Source organism: Pseudonaja textilis, chromosome 1 (assembly GCF_049901715.1).
Source record: "Pseudonaja textilis isolate UNSWEBS1 chromosome 1, rPseTex1.2, whole genome shotgun sequence".
Taxonomy (NCBI): domain Eukaryota; kingdom Metazoa; phylum Chordata; class Lepidosauria; order Squamata; family Elapidae; genus Pseudonaja; species Pseudonaja textilis.
In genome coordinates, this window is record NC_141990.1 from 23342904 (window position 1) to 23361911 (window position 19008).

At 39.7% G+C, this 19008-nt stretch overlaps 1 protein-coding gene across 3 annotated transcripts; it reads left to right on the forward strand.

The window, feature by feature from the left end:
- Positions 1 to 1813: 1813 nt before the first annotated feature.
- GTF3C2 (general transcription factor IIIC subunit 2) lies at positions 1814 to 18759 on the forward strand. 3 transcript variants are annotated; one of them, XM_026708489.2, is made up of 19 exons: positions 1815 to 1921; positions 5034 to 5437; positions 6188 to 6560; positions 7061 to 7340; positions 7532 to 7626; positions 8895 to 8972; positions 9449 to 9550; positions 9899 to 10126; positions 10609 to 10720; positions 11341 to 11458; positions 13414 to 13445; positions 13897 to 14026; positions 14137 to 14281; positions 14570 to 14731; positions 16142 to 16229; positions 16333 to 16461; positions 17128 to 17274; positions 17709 to 17813; positions 18002 to 18759. In XM_026708489.2, the coding sequence occupies exons 2-19, from the start codon at positions 5092 to 5094 to the stop codon at positions 18215 to 18217; spliced, it is 2886 nt and encodes a 961-aa protein (XP_026564274.1). In that variant the 5' UTR covers positions 1815 to 1921; positions 5034 to 5091; the 3' UTR covers positions 18218 to 18759. The 3 variants fall into 3 exon arrangements, with proteins under 3 accessions (XP_087784840.1, XP_026564274.1, XP_087784838.1); XM_087928712.1 differs by lacking the exon at positions 14570 to 14731; XM_087928714.1 differs by lacking the exons at positions 17709 to 17813; positions 18002 to 18759 and having other exon boundaries at positions 1814 to 1921; positions 16333 to 16532; positions 17128 to 17262.
- The last annotated feature ends 249 nt before the right edge of the window (positions 18760 to 19008 follow it).

The following is a 19008-nucleotide window of genomic DNA, read 5'->3' on the forward strand; positions in this document are numbered from 1 at the left end:
ACTCACAAACACTCTAGGACAGGGGTCGCCAACCTTTTGGACCTCAGGGACCACCAAACTCATAATTTTAGATCCCAGGAACCACAAACCGGTTCTGTGGGCACGGCCTAATTTGTGGGTGTGGCTTGGTCATGTGACTGGCTGGGCATGGCTTGTATGTAAATATTATATTTATATAAATATTGAATTTTTTATATAAAAAAGCAACTTTTACCTAAACTCAGGCAAAGCAGGCAGGCAGATTGAGTTGCTCACAGAATCACAGATTCATTCAGAGATCTATCTATCTGCCATTGGCTAGCTCAGTCTGTCACATAAAATTTGCTTGCAAGCAAACTCACAAAATTAACTCACAACACACCATGTATGTAAATATTGATTTTTTTATTAAAAAAAGCAATTTTTACACAAAATCAGGCAAAGCAGGCAGATTGTTGCTCACAGAATCCATTCAGTGATCTATCTGCCATCAGCTAGCTCAGTCTCTCAAATTTTCTTGCTGTGAGTCTGCACTGAATTTGCTTGCAAGCAAACCTTCAGTCCTAAGGGAAGCAGAACTGAAGATCTAAAGACTAGGTAGAAAGCAAGAAATCCAACCATTTCCTGCTTCCTAGCTAATCTATAAATCTCCCGGCATAGCAGAACAGATGATGGTTGGACAAAGGAAAAATAGCAATTTTAGCAGGCCAGTTTGCCAGGTAAGCAGTGAATGGGCGGGGAGGGTTCCCCTGGGCCATGTGGGCACTGCAGCCTTGTGTTTCTACGCAGCCTGGATTAATTGCTTTGGGGGGGGTGCTCTGGAGGTGAGATTTCTCTGTGGCCCACCAAAATTTTCTGAAGGCCCACCCGTGGGCCACGGCCCACCAGTTGGCGACCGCTGCTCTAGGACATTAAGGACTGATGTTGAGAATTCTAATAGGAGAGGGGAGCAGGATGCAGTCCATTTAGCCCAGTGTTTTTCAAACTTGGAAACTTTAAGATGTGTGTTTTTTTTTATCTTCTGGAATTCTGGCTGGGGAATTCTGGAAATCCACACCATGGTTGGTTCCAGATATTTTGGGCCCTCTGGAAAATCATATTTTGGCACCCTCTCTGATTTGGCTCATCTTCCAATTTTAGGAATTTTATACCCTCTTTTTTTTTCTTTGAGCTTTTAATTATTACATGATTTTGAGTCCTGCACAATTTGTTTTCTTGGATATTTTTCCCTATTTACACAATAAGTAATTTTAATTGCATTAGCACCCATTGTTGTCATGTGACAACAGTTCTTTTTTATTGTGTTCTTAGGTAGCCTTGTTTTTTAGCACTGCTAAAATTTGGTATCCCTAGATTGTTGTCTATTTGATCTTAGTCTACTCTAAGCCATCTTAATCATTTTTAAACATCTTAAAAGTTGCTAAGTTTGAAACACACTGGTTTAAATCATCAGAGAGGTAATCTAAGGGAGTGATCAATGCCATTTTTGTCAAGATAATTTGCTTCATCCAGGTTTTCAATGTCCGACAATCACAAACGTGATTAAACGCCAAACATGCTTGGAAAAACCGGAAAAGAGGCGGAGAGCAAAACAAAGCAGCATCTACCGACAGACAATCTTGGCGAAATGACACCCATCACTGAAAGGAGACCGCAATGCCCCACGAATGATTACTGTACTGTAACCTCTTCTGGGCCCTAGTGCCGTCCGATACTCCGACAGCGGCATTTCCCGAAGTACATCGCGGTGCAAAATAATGTTCTCTTGATTCTATCTAGACTTCAGGCAGGGGGCGGAGACCAAATGTTTTCGTCACCAGAGCTGAGGAAAGACCAGGTACCGGAAGTGACGCCAGAGTTTTGGGTCACCGCTATTATTCTTGTAACGTCCGCCATCTTTGCTGCTCCAGCCAGACGCCGGTTTCCATGCGGGGAGAAGAAGGTGAGGCTGAGGCCGCCTGCATCTGGCAGGCCACCTTTGAGGAGCCTTTTCGCTCGTCACTGCGGGGAGGGGTGGCTGCCCACGATGCGGTCCCTTGTTGTCACCCCGTAGGGGCGTGAAACCGCCGTAAGGGCGTGAAACAAGGGAACAAAGACAGTCCAAAAGACACTCTTCCCTGGAGTCCCCACCCCCGCTCCCCGCCTCTAGTGCGAAACCTCAATTTCCGCCTCTGGAGGAAAAAAAAAATCCTCCTCGCCAGCGCCTTTGGGTAGAGGAAAGATCTGGGTCGAGTCTTGGCTGTGCAATGGATGTTTCTCCGCCCTTTGATGATTTAAATTCGTGCTTTTCCCTCTTCCATTACGAGCAGATGGCAACTCTCCCTCCGTTTTATTCACTTAAAAGCCTTGTAGATTATCATGACTGAACGGTTTTATAAAACGATCATGAAAGCATTGCAAAAGCCAGAAACCACGGGGACTAAACAAATTGTCCAGAGATTTTGAAACTAGAATTGTAGAATGTCCAGCAATTTAGAATACTGTTGAAAGGTGGCTTAACATAGATTTTTCAAGCCAAATGAAAAGAAATCAAATGGTGTTTTTTTAAAATAGCAGCCTCTTTTAATGGCAAAACCATGGATTTTTAGCAGCATTTAGAAATGGGATAGCTTCAATACAGTCAAGTATATTGAATATTTACATGATATATAGAATAGCTAAAACATCCACTGTGTCTATTTTAAAATGTATAAAATAAAAAACCCTGATGATCAATAACATACACTGTCATGTTGATTCATATAATAGTGGCATCACTGGGTAATTTCCTAAGAAGGCTAGCCTAAAGAGCTGATCCTGCTATGGAAAAGCAGCTCTTACTAACTTCACTCCTCTTTGCTTCCCAAAAATAGACTCAGGATGGCAATTGCAGTTTGCCTATGCAGTTCATAACTGAATTATGAAGAGAATTATGTATGTTAAATATATTTTAATTACATTATTACTGGATTGTATTGTCCTGGAGTAAACAAAGATTCCAGTAAAATAATAATACACTTATTTTAGCTCTTTTTTTTTACTGTTATTAAAGCTGTTAAAAATTTATAACAATATATTGATCCAAACTATTAAAATTATTAGCAGTACTCATTGAAAAACCTGCTGAAAAGTCTTAGCTGCTTACCCGAAAACAAAAACTGACAGCAAGTGTAATTCCTACAGAGTTTAATTCCATAGCTTTAGACTAGAGTAATTCAAGAGAAGACCAAGTAAATCTGATAAAGAGCCCCTGAAAACAGGGACATATTTACAGTACTTCTCCTGTTCTTAATAAGGAGATAGATTCACAATTCTTTCAAGCTGTGGAAAGCAACATTTGAACTTTGCTCTAAAAGCATTTGGCAAGTAGTGCAGTCTTTCATTATGGACATAATATGATATCATATACCTGTATTTGAAAACAGTGTACAATTACATTTCTCTTCCAGCACTCTGGTTTTCATTGATTTGAACGGATTTAAATAATCAACTCCAGCCCCTTGCTTAACATAAGAATCTAAATTAAAGCACCTATGATAAAGGCTAGTTATCTTATGCTTTAGCAGATTCAACTAAACAAAACTCACTTTTAGTCATTAGTTCCACTATCAACTTACTTTTATTGTTAGGAACTCTCCCTTCCCTTCCCATCCAAGGAGAATCTGCCTGCTTATAACTTAAATCTGTTATTCTATGTCCTGCTTTCTGGGATAATATAAATAAATATTTACTACCTTCTATGCCACGTTTGTAGAAAAGTGGTATTCCCTCTTGTTTTTCATGGTTAAAATATTTTAATTCTTCAAGTTTTCTTCCTCAGTTTTCTTTTTGCCCTTTTCTGAAACTATTGGAGTTAGCCTAAATGTTTTTAAAGTATAACACCCATAAGTAGGCAAAATATTCAAATTGGACTTTTGTTAATGGAGAAATTGTAGAACTATTACATAGTGAATTTGGGGAATCTATTTCTTTTGATCCAGTCAGAAGTTATGTTTACTTTGCCTCCATGCTACATTGTGAATTCATTGGTAGTTTTTGGTCATCTACAATTAAAAGTACTTTTCACAAGTATGCTGGGCAATCCATTGTTCTATACTTGTATTCTGTTAATTGGTGAAGAACATTGCATTTGTCCATTTTATTCTATTATTTTCAGTCCATTTCTCTAAACTATCAAAATTTTAATCCCTTCATCTTTTAATCAATGTTTAATTATAGCTAATAAGGCTATACAGCACCCTGGATCTGGAAGGAAAAAATGATTTAGATTTTGCAGATATGACCCTCAACTAAGTGTTGCTTGTTCTTGAATGCATGCAGTAAATCTTTTTGATGAGTTTCATCTTTGTCCAACTCTTTACAGGAAAAAATGTAACTGACACATGTTCTGTGTGTTTTAAAATGAATAAATGACTGTTTTCATTTACTTCTATTTGATTACACTGAACTTCTCATTTAAATCAATGGGTTAAAAGTGTTCTGTTTCATTATTTTATTGGTTTTAAATAATATGATTATGTGATTATTGACTTTGAGTCTTTTAAAAGTATATAATTGTACAAATATAGCTACAAAATATGCAGTGTTTATACTATGTTGCTTTTAGCCAGAACAATAATCCTGAATCATATTTTCTAAAATCCCACAGTCTCATTGTATAATATACATATATCTTTATGAACTCATAACCATAACTATATTTATGGTATTTTCAAATAATAAAACTCTATTTGTTGTTGCAACCACAATTTCCTTCTACTGTGTGGCTGTCTCAATTTCTATTCATAGGGTTGAAAGCTAGGCTACTTCCATTTTTTTGTCCTTGTACAAACTGCCAAAAATATATTTATTTATATGGGCTTTTTTCATGAATTGAATCATTGTCAATTTGTATATTATTTTGCCTTATGACGTTCTTACTAATTGAGATGTTTATTCAGATAAGATTCTATTCTATTTTTAGCTATTTTTGATACTGGTTTTAGTGGTGCTGCAATTTTTTTTAATGATCACATGAGTAACATGGATTTCCCTTGTCTGTTTTGTTCTTTGCTTTTCTCATCCTATTTTTGCAGGCCAAGTGATGTGCAAGATGAAAAGAGTGGCACCTGTCTGAGGAGCTGTGGTGTCTTGATGGAACCTTGTCTCACACCAAGCTGTGAAATGGGAATAGTGAGGGAAGCCATTGACCAACAGGATGGAAATATCAGTCAGACTTTGTGCACAGCATCTTCCTTGAGAAAACCTCACTGGGACGGGCAGAATAAATCAGTAGTGGAAGGATTGGCTTCAGCTGATATAGGTTTAAGTAACACAGAACCAGCAGTTGCCCCTGGTGTGGAAATCTGCCTTCAAGAAGAATGGCCAGAGCAGCAGAGCTCTTGCTGCAAGAAAAGACATCTAGAAGCTGTGGAAGAAGAACTGCTTCCTAAGCAGCTAAGGGGACAAGAAGGAGAGATCGGTCATGTGGAAACTCTTGGTATGTTTTCGGATGCATTTTTGGCTGCATTGTCTTGGCAAATGTAATATGACTTTATTTTAGAGAAATGCAAAATGAAACAATTCATTTTTTCCCCCTTTCTGTTTTCTTTCTGCATCAGTAAAGAAACCGCTTCTTGGTAGTGGGAACCTCATTAGATCTAAAAGTAAGGGTTGACGGGGAACGGGGAAGCCATAGCACCAGCCAATTACATTGAGGACATTACAGCCTTGATTTCCACTCCACTGAACGGAAATAAGTGTGCCACATTTCATTCTCCAATGGTGTATATACACCTCAGAGCCAGAAGAAATCTAAAGAGAAATCTAGTCTGCAAAAATTCAAGAAAGCTTGGATATCTACAATTGCTTCAAAAAGGGTTTTGGCCCATTAGGATGAAAGAAAGGGTCTGTGGAGCTGAGCTCACCAGGTTCTTAAGGTGATTTGGAGACTAATCTGCAGGGGCAAAAATGTTTGAAGTATGGAATATAGTCAAGAAACTTGTTGGGGTGCAGGATGATGTGGAATATAGCCAAGGAGCTTGTTGGGGTGCAGGATGATGTGGAATATAGCCAAGGAACTTGTTGGGCTGCAGGATGATGTGGAAGCAGTTGCAGGACTTTGCAGTGGGTCTTCCTGCATACGAAATAGAGGGTGATAGCAATTAAGTTGTGTTTCACGATGGCCCCTTGTACCTTCAGCGTAGGAGGACATCTAAGACAATACTTTTTTTCTTCCTTTCTTTCCAAGGAGATGAACCATGTCCTTCCCCAGTTCCAGTTTCCACTCTTTCGACCGAGGTGCCATCAGCTATCCCAGCCATAAAGAAGCATTCCCGTGGGCGGAAACCCCGAAAGAAAGTCTCTGTCCGCAAAGATCCCATTCCCAAAGATCCCAAGGGACCAAGCGGAGGCCCCGGGCCATCGGAAAATGGCTCCTCTCTTCCTGTTAAAGTGCCAAAGAAGCGAGGCCGCAAGTCCAAAGAAGAGCTCCTGTTACTGAGACTAGCTCAAGGACTGGACAGTCAGTCATCCGAGTCCCTCTGCCAGCAGAAGAGCAACGAGAGCCTGGATTCTCTTGAGACCATGCCTGGTGGACGACCAAAGCGCCGGGCAGCTAAAGCGTAAGTGAGAGAAGGAACCTACCACTGAATTCTGCTGGGTAAAGCATATGTGTTATACCGTTATTTTAGGGTGGAAATAAGTAGCTTGCTTTTCTTTAAAAAAAAAACCAAAAAGCCCTGCTGAAACATAGCCTTAGTTATAACAAATTATACCAATTATAATTAGTATAATAAATGTTAATCAGATGGTTATTGAATTGAACTGTGTAAAACAGAGATCAAATCAGCATTGTAAACCCCCACCGTCTCTATTTGATAATGTTTGTCAGATTCAGCAAGAAAACTGTCAACTGTCTATGAAAAACTTTTCCTCTTTTGGGTTCTTGGAAGAGGTACAGAATAAGTAAATTTGTTATCCCAAGGAGCTTGAGGCCTATGATTCTAACCTACCCATCACTATTCTTTTGGAGATTTGGAAATGAGATATGTGTAAAATGAAGCTGATTCTTAACCACAGCTCAGCTTATGAACTTACGTTTTCCTCCCTTCCTCTTTCCAAGAGCCCTTCTGTATCTACAGGAACTGGCTGAAGAATTGACATCTGCATACCAGGCTCCCCCTTGCAACGAAATCCCAAAGGAGACCCCTAGAACTGAGGACCCCCCTAGGAAACGACGAGGCCGTAAGCCAAAAGAACAGAAGTTGGAAAAAGAGGAAGATGTGGACTTTGTCCCCTCAGAAGAAAGTTTTCTGCAGGAGGAGGAGGAAGAAGAGCATTATGACCTAGTGATGAATGAGGCTATGAAGTCTGAGAAGGAGTCCAGCTCATGCAAACCAGTGGTAACCAAAACCTGAGATGGCTTCGTTGTATTTCTGGGGGGATTGAATACTTCACCTGGTGGTATGTTGGAGGGAACCCCACCTGAAGAAAAAGCCCTGGGCTTTTGGAATCAGTTGGCAGAGATTCTTGTTGCCAGAATTTGGGAGGGTGGCTTTGGGGCCTCTGTTTTTGACTTCCTTTTTTCCCATAGAGGTCCAAAGCTCAGCGCCGAGAATTTGGTTCCAATGGCTTGCACAATTCCATGATGGGCCCTATATGGAAGTCTCTCTCCATCACTCACCGCTTGTGAGTATTAGATTTCACTCAGTGATTGGGAGAATTGAGGAACAGGAATGTGGCTGGAGGGAGGAAAGGCAGGTTTCTGCTGCATTGTTTTGTTTCCTGAAAGTTTGGTGCTTCAACTAGTTCTGGCTGGCTGATGTACACGGAACTGCTTTTGAGTACCTACTGTCACTGTTTTAAAGAATGGGCTCTCCAGCAATCATCAAACCTTGTAGTTTAAGTCTAAATGAGTGTGGATTGGGCAGTGATAATGAGGCCTCTGGATGTTCAAGCTTGACTGGATGTTCAAGCTTGACTAGAAGCAGAACCACCTCCGTTCATAAAAAAATATTTTGCCTACGTGAGTGAAGAGATTCTACTTCTTTGAGGAAACAGAAATGTTGAGCCAAGTTTGACCGCGGGTGGTAGCTATTTAAAAATCTCTGAAGGTGATTTTAACCTGTGATAAAATTGAACAAAGTGTCTAAAGTGTATCCTTTATTTAAATGGATATGAAGATAATGAAGGACCTTGAAGAGAGAGCCAAGGAAAAAAAAAAGCTAATTCCTTTTAGGATCCAATCCGGGTCAGTCATCAGGACCAAAATTAAATTCCTTTTAATTTTGACAAAAAGGAAGAGAAATATGACAATTAAGTTCCTGATTTGCAAGAGTCAAGACTTATGACAAAATGTATGTGTACAAGAGAGAAAAATACTAGTTTTGGCTATGTTGGCTTTGTTTAGGAAAGCTTGAAATACTTGGGAGGGACTGGATTCTCTGAGATCTGTGCTCCTCCAGGAAAGGATGCAACTTCTTGGCACTTTCCTAGATAGTTAGGCAAAGATTAGACAATGCTAGATGAATGTTGCGGAGTTGTGTTCATGTAGCTATGGCAAAATAAGCTTGGAAAGGGGAAATCTAGGAAATGACAAGTGCCAAATCCTTTCTTCACTGAAGCTTAACAACAGCAACAAAAAACCCTTCCCCTTTTAATCCAAGGTTTATATCTTGTTTGCCTAATTGGAGAAATTCAGAAGAAAATCTAAGCAGCAAGTTGTTTGTTGCAACATCTTCCAAAGTACTCCTATTTTTGAGCATTCAGATTGATGCAAGTTCAAAAGACTCAAATGTATCCAGTACTTCTTGAATGTGCTTTCTCATTTTGCTATGACTACTATAGTATTGCATCAAACCACAGACAAGTTGGTTGTTGTACACTGATTGTTACACTGATTCCTTTTATATCAAATTGCATTTCTCTGATGCAGTTGTACTTCCTTTGTCCCTTAGACGTGAGCAGCACCATTCCCACTGGGAGTTTCCAGAGTGGATTCCCTCTGCCCAGAAGTGGATTTTTCTCTCAGAGAGGTAAATGGCCTTCTGACAAAAGAATAAAATGTGACATACCTAGAACCAAATAGATAATTAAAGGGCACATGAGCCAATAAATGATAAAGTCTCCTTTAAGTTGACTCAAGTCCTGATGATATAATTCATATGTCCATTTAGACTCTTAGGTATAATACAGAAACATTTTTTTAGTGTCTTCTGGAATGTTTGGTTTGACTTTCCGGTCATCTCCTACATTTCCATTCTGATCTGCAGTCCTGGTAATTCCTTATACTTTTAAGAAAGAGCCATTGGTGGTCATTTTCTCTACATCAGTGCAGCAGAGCATATAAGACAGCATGGCAAGATCAAGAATATTGCCACCTGAAATATCCCCCTGCACAGAAGAAATCTTTGTACCCTAGTCTGTTTTCAGGCATTTAAATGCTAATGATTTCTTATAACAAAGCGAACATCAGATGAGTTCCCATTCTGTTCTCTTCTATTTTCCAAAGTGAAGCAGATGAATTCCTTCCTGCTGAGACCAAGTCCCCACTCTTCTCTATCAAGAGAGAAGGTTTGCAAGAAAGCAGCAATGTCTTCTACAGGATTAACAGGTGTGTGCTTATGCAACTAGTTTTGTCCACAAGGGAAAGCTTATGGGAAATATTACATTTAGGGAATCTCTGGGGAAATGACTGATAGGGGGCAGTTAAGGGGGAGGAACCTTACTTTGAAGCCCCATGAGTTGGATGGGGATACCTGAGATTTCCCATGCTTGTTTTACATCAATTATAACAATTCTTTGTTCCATCTCACTGAATAGTGTTACCATCTCTATATGGTCTAAGCCACAGTGATGTCTTTTTTTTCCCTTCCAAAGTATCCAGTAAACTTTTAAATGTTAGATGCTACATGCAAGGTCAGCTATTATGCAGTGGTTCCTTTCTTTTCCTGCCTGGTAGGTTTAATGCCTTACAACCTCATGACGACCGCTTAGACATGACTTTCTTTGTTGGGGGTCCTGTCTGGGCTTTGGAGTGGTGCCCAACCCCTGAAGGCTCTGTGGCATCTCAGTATGTGGCTATCTACTGCAATCCCAGCATGAATGTTCAGCATTCTTTGTCACAAATCCATACAGGACCAGCTCTGCTTCAGCTCTGGGAGCTTGGACCTATCCAGGAAGACAAAGGGTGAGTTGTAAGCAAACTGTGTCTGTTGTAAAAACATTATTTTGTTTCCATTCCTATGGAGATATTACATCCTGCATTGTAGCTGAGGATTAAGCAGTGCTGTAGGAATTGTGGCTGAATTAACTCAAATTCCAACATCATTAGCAATTAAATTGGAGCACATCATTAGGGAGTTTCCTGAACTAGGGTTTTATGGGCAGAGAACAGCTGTATTAGATACATTGCTTCCCGTAGAGCTGATTTTCTGCCTCTCAGATATATTATATTTGTTTTATGAGATAGTACAAGAAGGAGCAAGACACACATAATAAGCCAGGAGTAGCCAAGGAGAATCTCCTCTTAATTATCCTTTCAGCCTAATCTTCAAAGATCCTTGTATCTTCTGCACTGGGGAATTTGCAAAAGAATTATGCATTTACTATGACATGGGGGAATGGCATGACCCAAAGGCTTCGATTTTTTTTCTTCATTCTTTTTTCCAGGTCTGTTACCAAGCCAGGACTTGCATATGCAATTGCCACTGATCATGGTTGTATTTGGGACATGAAATTTTGTCCCAGTGGAGCTTGGGAACTCCCTATTACTCAGCGCAAGGTGAGAATTGGGGCTAAGAGGTTATCTGGGCCAAATGTTTGCCTGAGTATCTACTCAGTGTATATGCAGGGTTAGGATATCATATGATAGGATTTTATCTTCAACATACTGATTAAGCATTCTCTTTATGTCAAAGTTATTATCAAATTCCCAGATGATACAAAACGGTGAAATACAATAGATGTTATCAGGTAATTTCACAGAAAACAAAAGCAAAATTCAAAAAGATCTTGATAAATTAAAGAATCAAGCTGAAAATTACAGTGAAATTTAACAGTCTATATTCTTCACCCAAGAAGTTGAAGGAATGTCACTCAGAAGAAGGGAATGACATGTTTTCTATTTTCTAAGCTGAGGATACAGGTAGTCTTCTATTATGTAAAGGAAGCTTTTCGTTGAATGTTACATAAAACCTAATGATAGAATCTATTAATGAGGGAATCATTGAAATCCGCTTTGCTGGGTGTACTTCAGCCTGTCACAGGTGCTTTAAAGTGGAAGCTTGCACTTCAATGACTGTTTAATTCAGTTCTTCCATATTTGTGGGTGATGGAAATGGAAGTTTCCCAAATGGGACATGAAGTATAATTATCTTGCACTTTGGTTTATATCCCATTCAGCTCCCTCACATGAGTCGGTTGGGACTACTGGCTGTAGCTTTTTCTAGTGGCAAAGTGTTGCTGTACAGCCTTCCCCATGTGGAAGACTTGAATGCCTACCGAAGAACACAGGTAACAGGTAGGAATAGCTGTAAAAAATAGGAAGAAGACAGGCAGGTACCTGCATTATTGGATGTTGTCTGTTCAGGATGTCTTACCCGAACGGAAAAGGAGGGGTACTGTTAGAAAGACCAGGTGTTCTATCCAAGTTAAATGATTGGAAGAAGAGATAGTATTAATTATTACGAGAGGCACTGTCCTACCATCAATTGTGAGAGAGATTATTCTCTGTGGTGCCTTAGGAAATAGCCATGTGCTACCCGTAAAGTCTTATTTTCATATTACTAGCACTCTTTGCCTAGAGAACTCATTCAAATTTAGTCCAGGGGAATACAGAGCTAAAACCATTTACGAAAAGCTAAATGCTGTTCTTCAAATGATCATGATGAGATTTGCAGCATCTTTATCTGAAGTGCAACACTCTCTGATAATAATAAATATATCTTTCCCACTTCAAATTGTCTCAACACGCTAAGTCAAAGCTGTGGCTTTCCAATTATGATCTTGTTCTTTCTAAAATTCAGGCTTTTTGGTTGAAAGAATCTTTACAGCTCTGTTGAAAAAAATGTCCTAATTTAGTTTTTGTTGTCCCTGAGAAGATGTTTAGTCATTTTTGTTCTCACGTGCAGTGCAGGGAGTGATGTGGGTAACAAAGGCTACTCCACGACCGGATGCACTCATTTTGGGGCCTGGTGCAGGGTGTGCAAGCTGTGTGCTTAGTCAACCATATAAATTAATGATGCTTGTAATTACATCTGTCTGCAAGAATGATTGATGATCCTGGGGACTGGGTGTGCAGCACTGACCTTTTCAAAGATGATAGTGGAAAATTAGTCCCAAGAGAGGAGTAGAGTTGGGACTCTGCTCCTTTTCTTCCATTCCTTTGTATCAGATTATGTTGAAAGATATACAGTCATTGTATTGTACAAACCTTCTATTTTTCCATTTGTCCCTGTGATTAGTAAAAACAATTCTAAAGATGAACAACCAATATACCCATTTATTACTTAGTAGTAACTTAGTAATAAATTATTGCTAATTTATTGTTTACTATTCTTCATTTAAACACAAAACTGATTTTACAGAATTAAAGTAGAGATTCAGAACAGCAGTTATTCTTTAAAAAATCTGTAGACCTCTATATGAACAGCTCCATCTGTGGCAAAACACATTGAATAGCTTTTATTTGAACTCGGGAAGATGCTTGTCTTATAGTGAGGGCACCAACACAAAGCTCTTGCTTGGGTACAGCCCCCTCAGAAGCTGCGCATCAACCATGCTGTGGGCATTCCTCCCCTTCCTCAAAATCTATGCATGACTACATCAGAACAGTATTCTATCAAAATTCTGGGCCAGTATTGTTTTGAGGTAGACTTGAAGTCAAATAGACAATAGGAACAATTATCAGATAATAAGTGTAATATGATTCTTTGTGTTCCATAAAGTAATAACATTGTGGCATTCTGCACCGTGGTTCTCTAAAACATTTTAACAGCAGTCTCATTACTTTTACTGTATTCTAAGCAAATTATCGTCATTGAAAAATGTATTCAGTTAGTGTGAAGCTGGGCCTTCAGTAACAAAACTAGTATATCTTCCAATTAAAAAAACAAGAACCTAAATAGTCTTAACTATTATACTTTTAACTTTGCAAGTCAGAATTTAGGAGGAATAATGGTTCCATGATTGTGTGTAAGTTTTCTGTAACTTGAGTTATGAGTAGCACTGTCAGCTGTCCCAACTTGGTCGGTTAGGAAAGAAAGACTCTGGACTCCATCGCTACACTTTACTAAAGCCAAGTGATTATAGCGTAGCAAAGCCAAATCTTGTTTTTCACGCCAAAGCATTGGTTAACTTTTCCCTTCTCCCGCACCTTTCCCCCTGGATATCTTCCTTTGTCCAATTACATTCAAAGAGAAAATGCAGAATGAGGTATAGGTATTTCTGCTACTATTTGATTGTCCTCTCTTCTAGGTGGACCTTCCCCTCGGCATATCATCTGCAAGGTATCTTCTATTATTTCTTTGGGGGAAAAAATCATTTAAAAGCAGGATACATATTGAGTTCCAAGATGGATTTTTCAGATTCCCACTTGTCATGGCAATTTTTAAAGCTTCCCAGATCTAAATCCTTTCTCATTAGATACTTGTATAAATACTTTCAAAAAAAGATGCTCTGAAAATAGCTCATTTTCATTCCCCCATCCCACACAAGAAGTTAATGTAAGATATAGTCCACTTTCTGCTTTGTGATATCTAGCAACTATTTATTCTGATTGATAGTCGTTCTGTAAGGCCTCAGATAAACCAAATAGGCTTTTTTCCCCATTACTTGTAACATTGAAAATGAGATGTGTGAAATTAGTTATGGAACCTTATGCATTTAGAGGAAGTGATTTACCATGGCTTGGGTTCTTCCATTATTGTCTTAATATTAGCCTTATCTTGTTCTCTAAAGGTCCAGTATGTGGCCACTTTACAGGTAGGCTCCATTCAGGCTGGGAATTCCTCCGAATGTGGGCAGTGTTTCAGCTTGGCCTGGATGCCAACCAAGCCTCATGAGCATTTGGCTGCAGGTTTCTATGATGGTAAGAGGAAACAAAAAAAAATCCTTGGAATGGAATAAACCTAGAGATGTTGGGGAAGAATTATATTGGTTCACAAATCTAGCCTAATGCCTGTAATCCCATCTCCTCAGGTACAGTGGCTCTCTGGAATCTGCTCACCAAGTCTCTATTACAAAGAGTACGCCAGCCTGATGGCTCCCTCAAACTATATCCGTTCCGTTGCTTCCTGGCCCATGACCACGCTGTGAGCAACATCCAGTGGTGCAAAGCAAACAGGTGGGAAGGATGTGAAATATCACTGACTGATGAGAACTAGTCTCTCAGTTTCTGGCTCCTTTCTGACCATCCTGGGCATGCTTTTTTCTTTCTCCTTCCCCACAAAATTTATGGATGCAGATTGGTTCAGACAATTATCCTGTTGTACATGCTGTTTGTCGTTGGGTCACAGTCTTGGGCCAAGGCATTTACTTGGGGTAGTTTGACGGATATTTCTGCCAGGGATCTGGGACTTCTGTGTCAGATATGTTCTGCCAGTGAGCTCTGGCCTGCCTGTTTTATTCCTAGCAATTTCATGGTGACTACAGGCAATGATCGTAAAATCAAATTTTGGGACTTGCGTCGACTGCATGAACCTATCAACAGTATCAAGCGTTACTTGAGCACAGAGATTGCCTGGCTGCTACCCTACAGTGGGATCACAGTTGCACAAGATAGCTGCTATGCCTCGTGAGTGTGTGTATACTCTGTTATTAAAATAATGGACTAACTGTGAAGTATTCCAATTCCAATTTGCCTTGTTACCAAAGTTGATGTGAGTTTGCTTCTGCAGAGTATCAGAAAGATGGACTTAACACAGTTTGGGTTCCTTGAGGATAGAGAAAGAGTAGATACAATTATCAATCAGTTCCTGAAGTATTTACAAAGATATGCAAGCCAATCTTTTAAAATCTGCATTAACCAAATCATCAATGTGTCCCACTTCTCTTATTACTTTAAATCAAATCAAGATTCAATAAAAAGACATGGCTTATTCATTACCATTTTCAGTTCTAAATTACCCTTTGATCCACTTGCAGAACAATTTAAAATGTTGTCCTGCTGGCATATTGTCCTTTGGCATATTGATTACCAAAAGAGCAGTCATTTCTGGATTCTCCAGATAACCTGTCCTATCAAATCATCCTGGCTTTCTCTGGATCCGACCCCTGAGTCTTTTTGTCATCCTAACTTTTGCAGTTCTTTTCCTCTTGACTATTTGAATAATAACATCCCGCTCTATATTTCACTTAGAAGAAAATTAAATGCTTCATTTTGGAACTGATTTATATGACATTGGCCTTGATTTCTTGGTACCTGCAGATGTTTAGCATGTTTAGTGTAGAATCTGACACATTCTTAGGAAATACAACAATTTACTGACTGTCAGATCTTCTCTGATATGGCAAATAGCTGCTCTGTTCTCGTAATATGTGATTTCCCCAGAAGAGATAACTAGAAAAAAATCTTCCAACCAACATCCACTAATGTCACATTCTAGCTTGTAACTCTTTGATTTTTACATATCCCCCAACTTGATTTGGTCTTATAACTTTGAACTATGAGGGCCTTGGGACATTTGCTAAATAATGCAGAATAGATTTACCTATGACAGCAGCAATTAACCTGATTCTATAAACTATTTTGGGACACATCTTAAATGTCAAGGTCTTCGTTGAATTACACATCATGCATTCATTAATTGTGGTAGGAAAGATTCTGAGCAGTGGACAGGTAACCAGGATTTAATATGAGATTGTGGTGGGTTTTCAGATTTATGTCTGAAATTAAGATTCCATATATTCAGATCTCTCAAATGACCAGGATTCATTTCTTCTTACAAGAAAAGTTTAAGCAGCAATAGAGGAAGCAGCAAATCCAGAGAACTGGACAAACACAGTTTTTCCACTTTGCCAATCGTATTTCTCATTCAGGAATCTTACATTGCAGATCAAATGATACTATTGTTTCCTAACATGCTGCATTATTGTCTATGCCAACATTGATGCTGCTCCTTATTGCAAATGTCAGAGTTTGTGCTACATTAACTTGGAAATATATCCAGGTATCATGAATTTTTCTTACATTTCTATATTGCAGGTATGGACTTGGTGGGATCCACTATTTGGATGCTGGCTATCGTGACTTTCGAGCCTATTTTGTGCTCCCTCGCAAAGGCACTGTATGGGTAAGTTATGCATTCCCAAGTAAAGGAGGAGGGGATAGTATATGACCTATCCTGGGGTCATTGAAAGGTGTAAATGAGGCTTATGATTCTATCCTTTTTGCAGAGTATCTCTGGATCTGATTGGCTGAACACAGTGGCTGCTGGTGATATCGCCGGGGAATTGGTGGCTGCAGTGATGCCTGATCTCTCAGTCAACCCACAAAATGTCAAGCGGCCATCAGACCGTCGATTTGTAGGTTTTGCTGCCACTGAGTAATGGGAAGGCTATGGCAGGCCCACAAGCTTTATCTCCAACCAAAGAGGGTAGAAACAAGAATGGACCCCTCTGTCAACTCTCTAGATCCAGGTTGGATCTGAGTGGAGGAAAAGGAAGCTTATTGATGCATTAACTGTAGCCAGTTGTGCAAAGTAAGGAATGTCTTCCAGGAGAAGCATGTTGTTTGGATGGAAGCATATTAATTTTGAAAAGGAGAAAGAAAAACAGAAACCTCTTGATTGGTATTAATAGTGTGGGTATTTAGTTTCCTGATAAAATTAAGGACATAATTTGGGGATGTGAAGAAGTTCCGTTCTGTGCTCCAGATCACAAATATTAGATTTGTATGGCCTTTGAGACTTGAGAAAACTAATGAATGCATATGAATGACCCAAAAGAAACCTTTCCCTGGATTTAATGACAATCAGAACTTCAGTCACAATAGCAAAGAGGTTTAAGGTCTCTGAAAGTTTGGGTCAGATCAATCCCTTCAGCTACTCAATATTTAGGTTTAGGCTTTGTATCGCTGCTTCTTAATTATCATTGCACTTGTCCTCTGTGCACTTGTCCGATGTTGTGACTGGAATGCAACATTTCTTGTCTGAGGCCATCCTTAACACCTATTTCTCTTTGTGTCTTCAGCTCATCTGCAAAGCAGTTTTACAGCCAAATGACCCACTTAATAAGATTGCGACAGAGGCAACAGCCTGTGAGAAGCCACAGACAGTGGGCAAAACATGCAGTGAATCAGTGGGCCAGAATGTCATTCTCTTCCAGGATTCTGATTTGGTGAGGGCTTGGAAATCCCAGAATTCTGCTTCAAGGACAATAACAGTTACAACATGGGGACAGAGGGGCTCATTTCAGCTTCATAAATATTCCAGTCAGGACCCTGTATCTATCAGACTAGAGATAACTATTGATAATGGATCTGGCACTGAATATATTAAATGCTAACAAAGGCAGCAGAAACTGTGGTTATAATTATTCTACTCTCCTTGTATTAACGTCAAGATGCAGGTTTCCCACTTCCAATTTCCATGTAGCACTGCTTCTATCAGGCCCGCCCATTCTGTGGTGTGTTTCAGAGTGATAAGGCTCCATTCCAAGTCAATAAATCACTATTTGACAACTGTAATCAAAAAGCCTTAATGGATGAAGTGCTTCATTTTCTTGATTTACCCAGGCCTGCTTTTAATTCTTATTTTCCTTGTCCTTCCAAGACATCTTTCAAGAGCCTCTTTAGGCAGAAGCCCCTGAAACGCATGCCAAAAGATGTAAAAGAAGGAGCTGTCCTGGGCCGGATGCAGCTAGAGACTGTACATAAGGTAAACATAAAAGGAAAAAAGACTGTATGACTCGAGAGGAAAGACAAATGGTACTTCACAGTATCTTTGTGTCAAACTGTGGCTTCCCCATCCTCTCTGAGCTTCGTGGATTTGTGAGGGAGATATATCTTGAATGGAGATGGGTGGGTTAATGGTCTTCTTCACCCTTTTGTTTCTTCTCTTGGCAGGTGCGCTTCAGCCCAAACCTTGACACCCATACCTGGATAGCATCTGGCGGTCAGTCTGGCCTTGTGCGACTTCACTGTGTTCGGGCATTGGTTTTCCCCCGCAGCCACAAGCTTCTCCTTGACTGTCAGGCCCATTTCAGTTCCATGTTTGATTCAGAGAGACAGATTGACTGCCCCACAACCATCTCATCTGGGGTGCACAGTGCGGTCAGCTGAATTTTACCTGGGGCAGCTCAATTTGGAGCATCAGCAACCACAAGCTGACAAATTGAAGGCCTTTTGTGAGAATCCTGGAATTATCAGAATATACAGAACACAACAAAACATGAAAATACAAGAGGATGTTGGCCATATTGAAACCGATAAGCTGAAGAGAATGACAAAGGCAGGGTTTGGCCAGATGAATGGAATATACTGGAGCTTTTAGCAGTACCAGAAGAGAAGAGGCAGTGATGAGGAATAGTCCATCCAGCTGTATCTCTGCCATGTGGTGATACTTCTCTCCCCGAGATTCTCCTGCATGTCATAAAGTTCAGAAAGGAGGGATTTGATTTCCCTCTAGCTAGTCTGGTGGAATAATAGCCCATATTCTTCCTGCATAGATCTGGAGATTCTCCTGAAACCTAGATCTGCTCCGATTAAAGCATCAACAAGACTTTCTTGCCCCATTGCTCAGTCTTGTTGGTGACAATAATTTTGCTCACATTGAGCCATTTTGTTGTCTTAACCATTATTAAAATGTGTTTTGATTTGTAAAAGCGCTTTCTTTCTTTGGAAAGGGCTTCACATGCCCCCTTCCTCCCTGTGGTGACAAATAAGGAAATAAGCTAAGGAGTCCTTGGTGCTCTCTGAGCTTGGCTGTTTGCTTGCAGATGTTTCATTACTTAACTAGGTAACATCATCAGTGCGATTGATAAGCCTATGTGCATCTTTGTCTTCAAAATGAGTTAAGACTAGTGCATTTTAGTTACTCTCTTAGGAATCTGTTTTAGTTTTAAAGAGTAAAT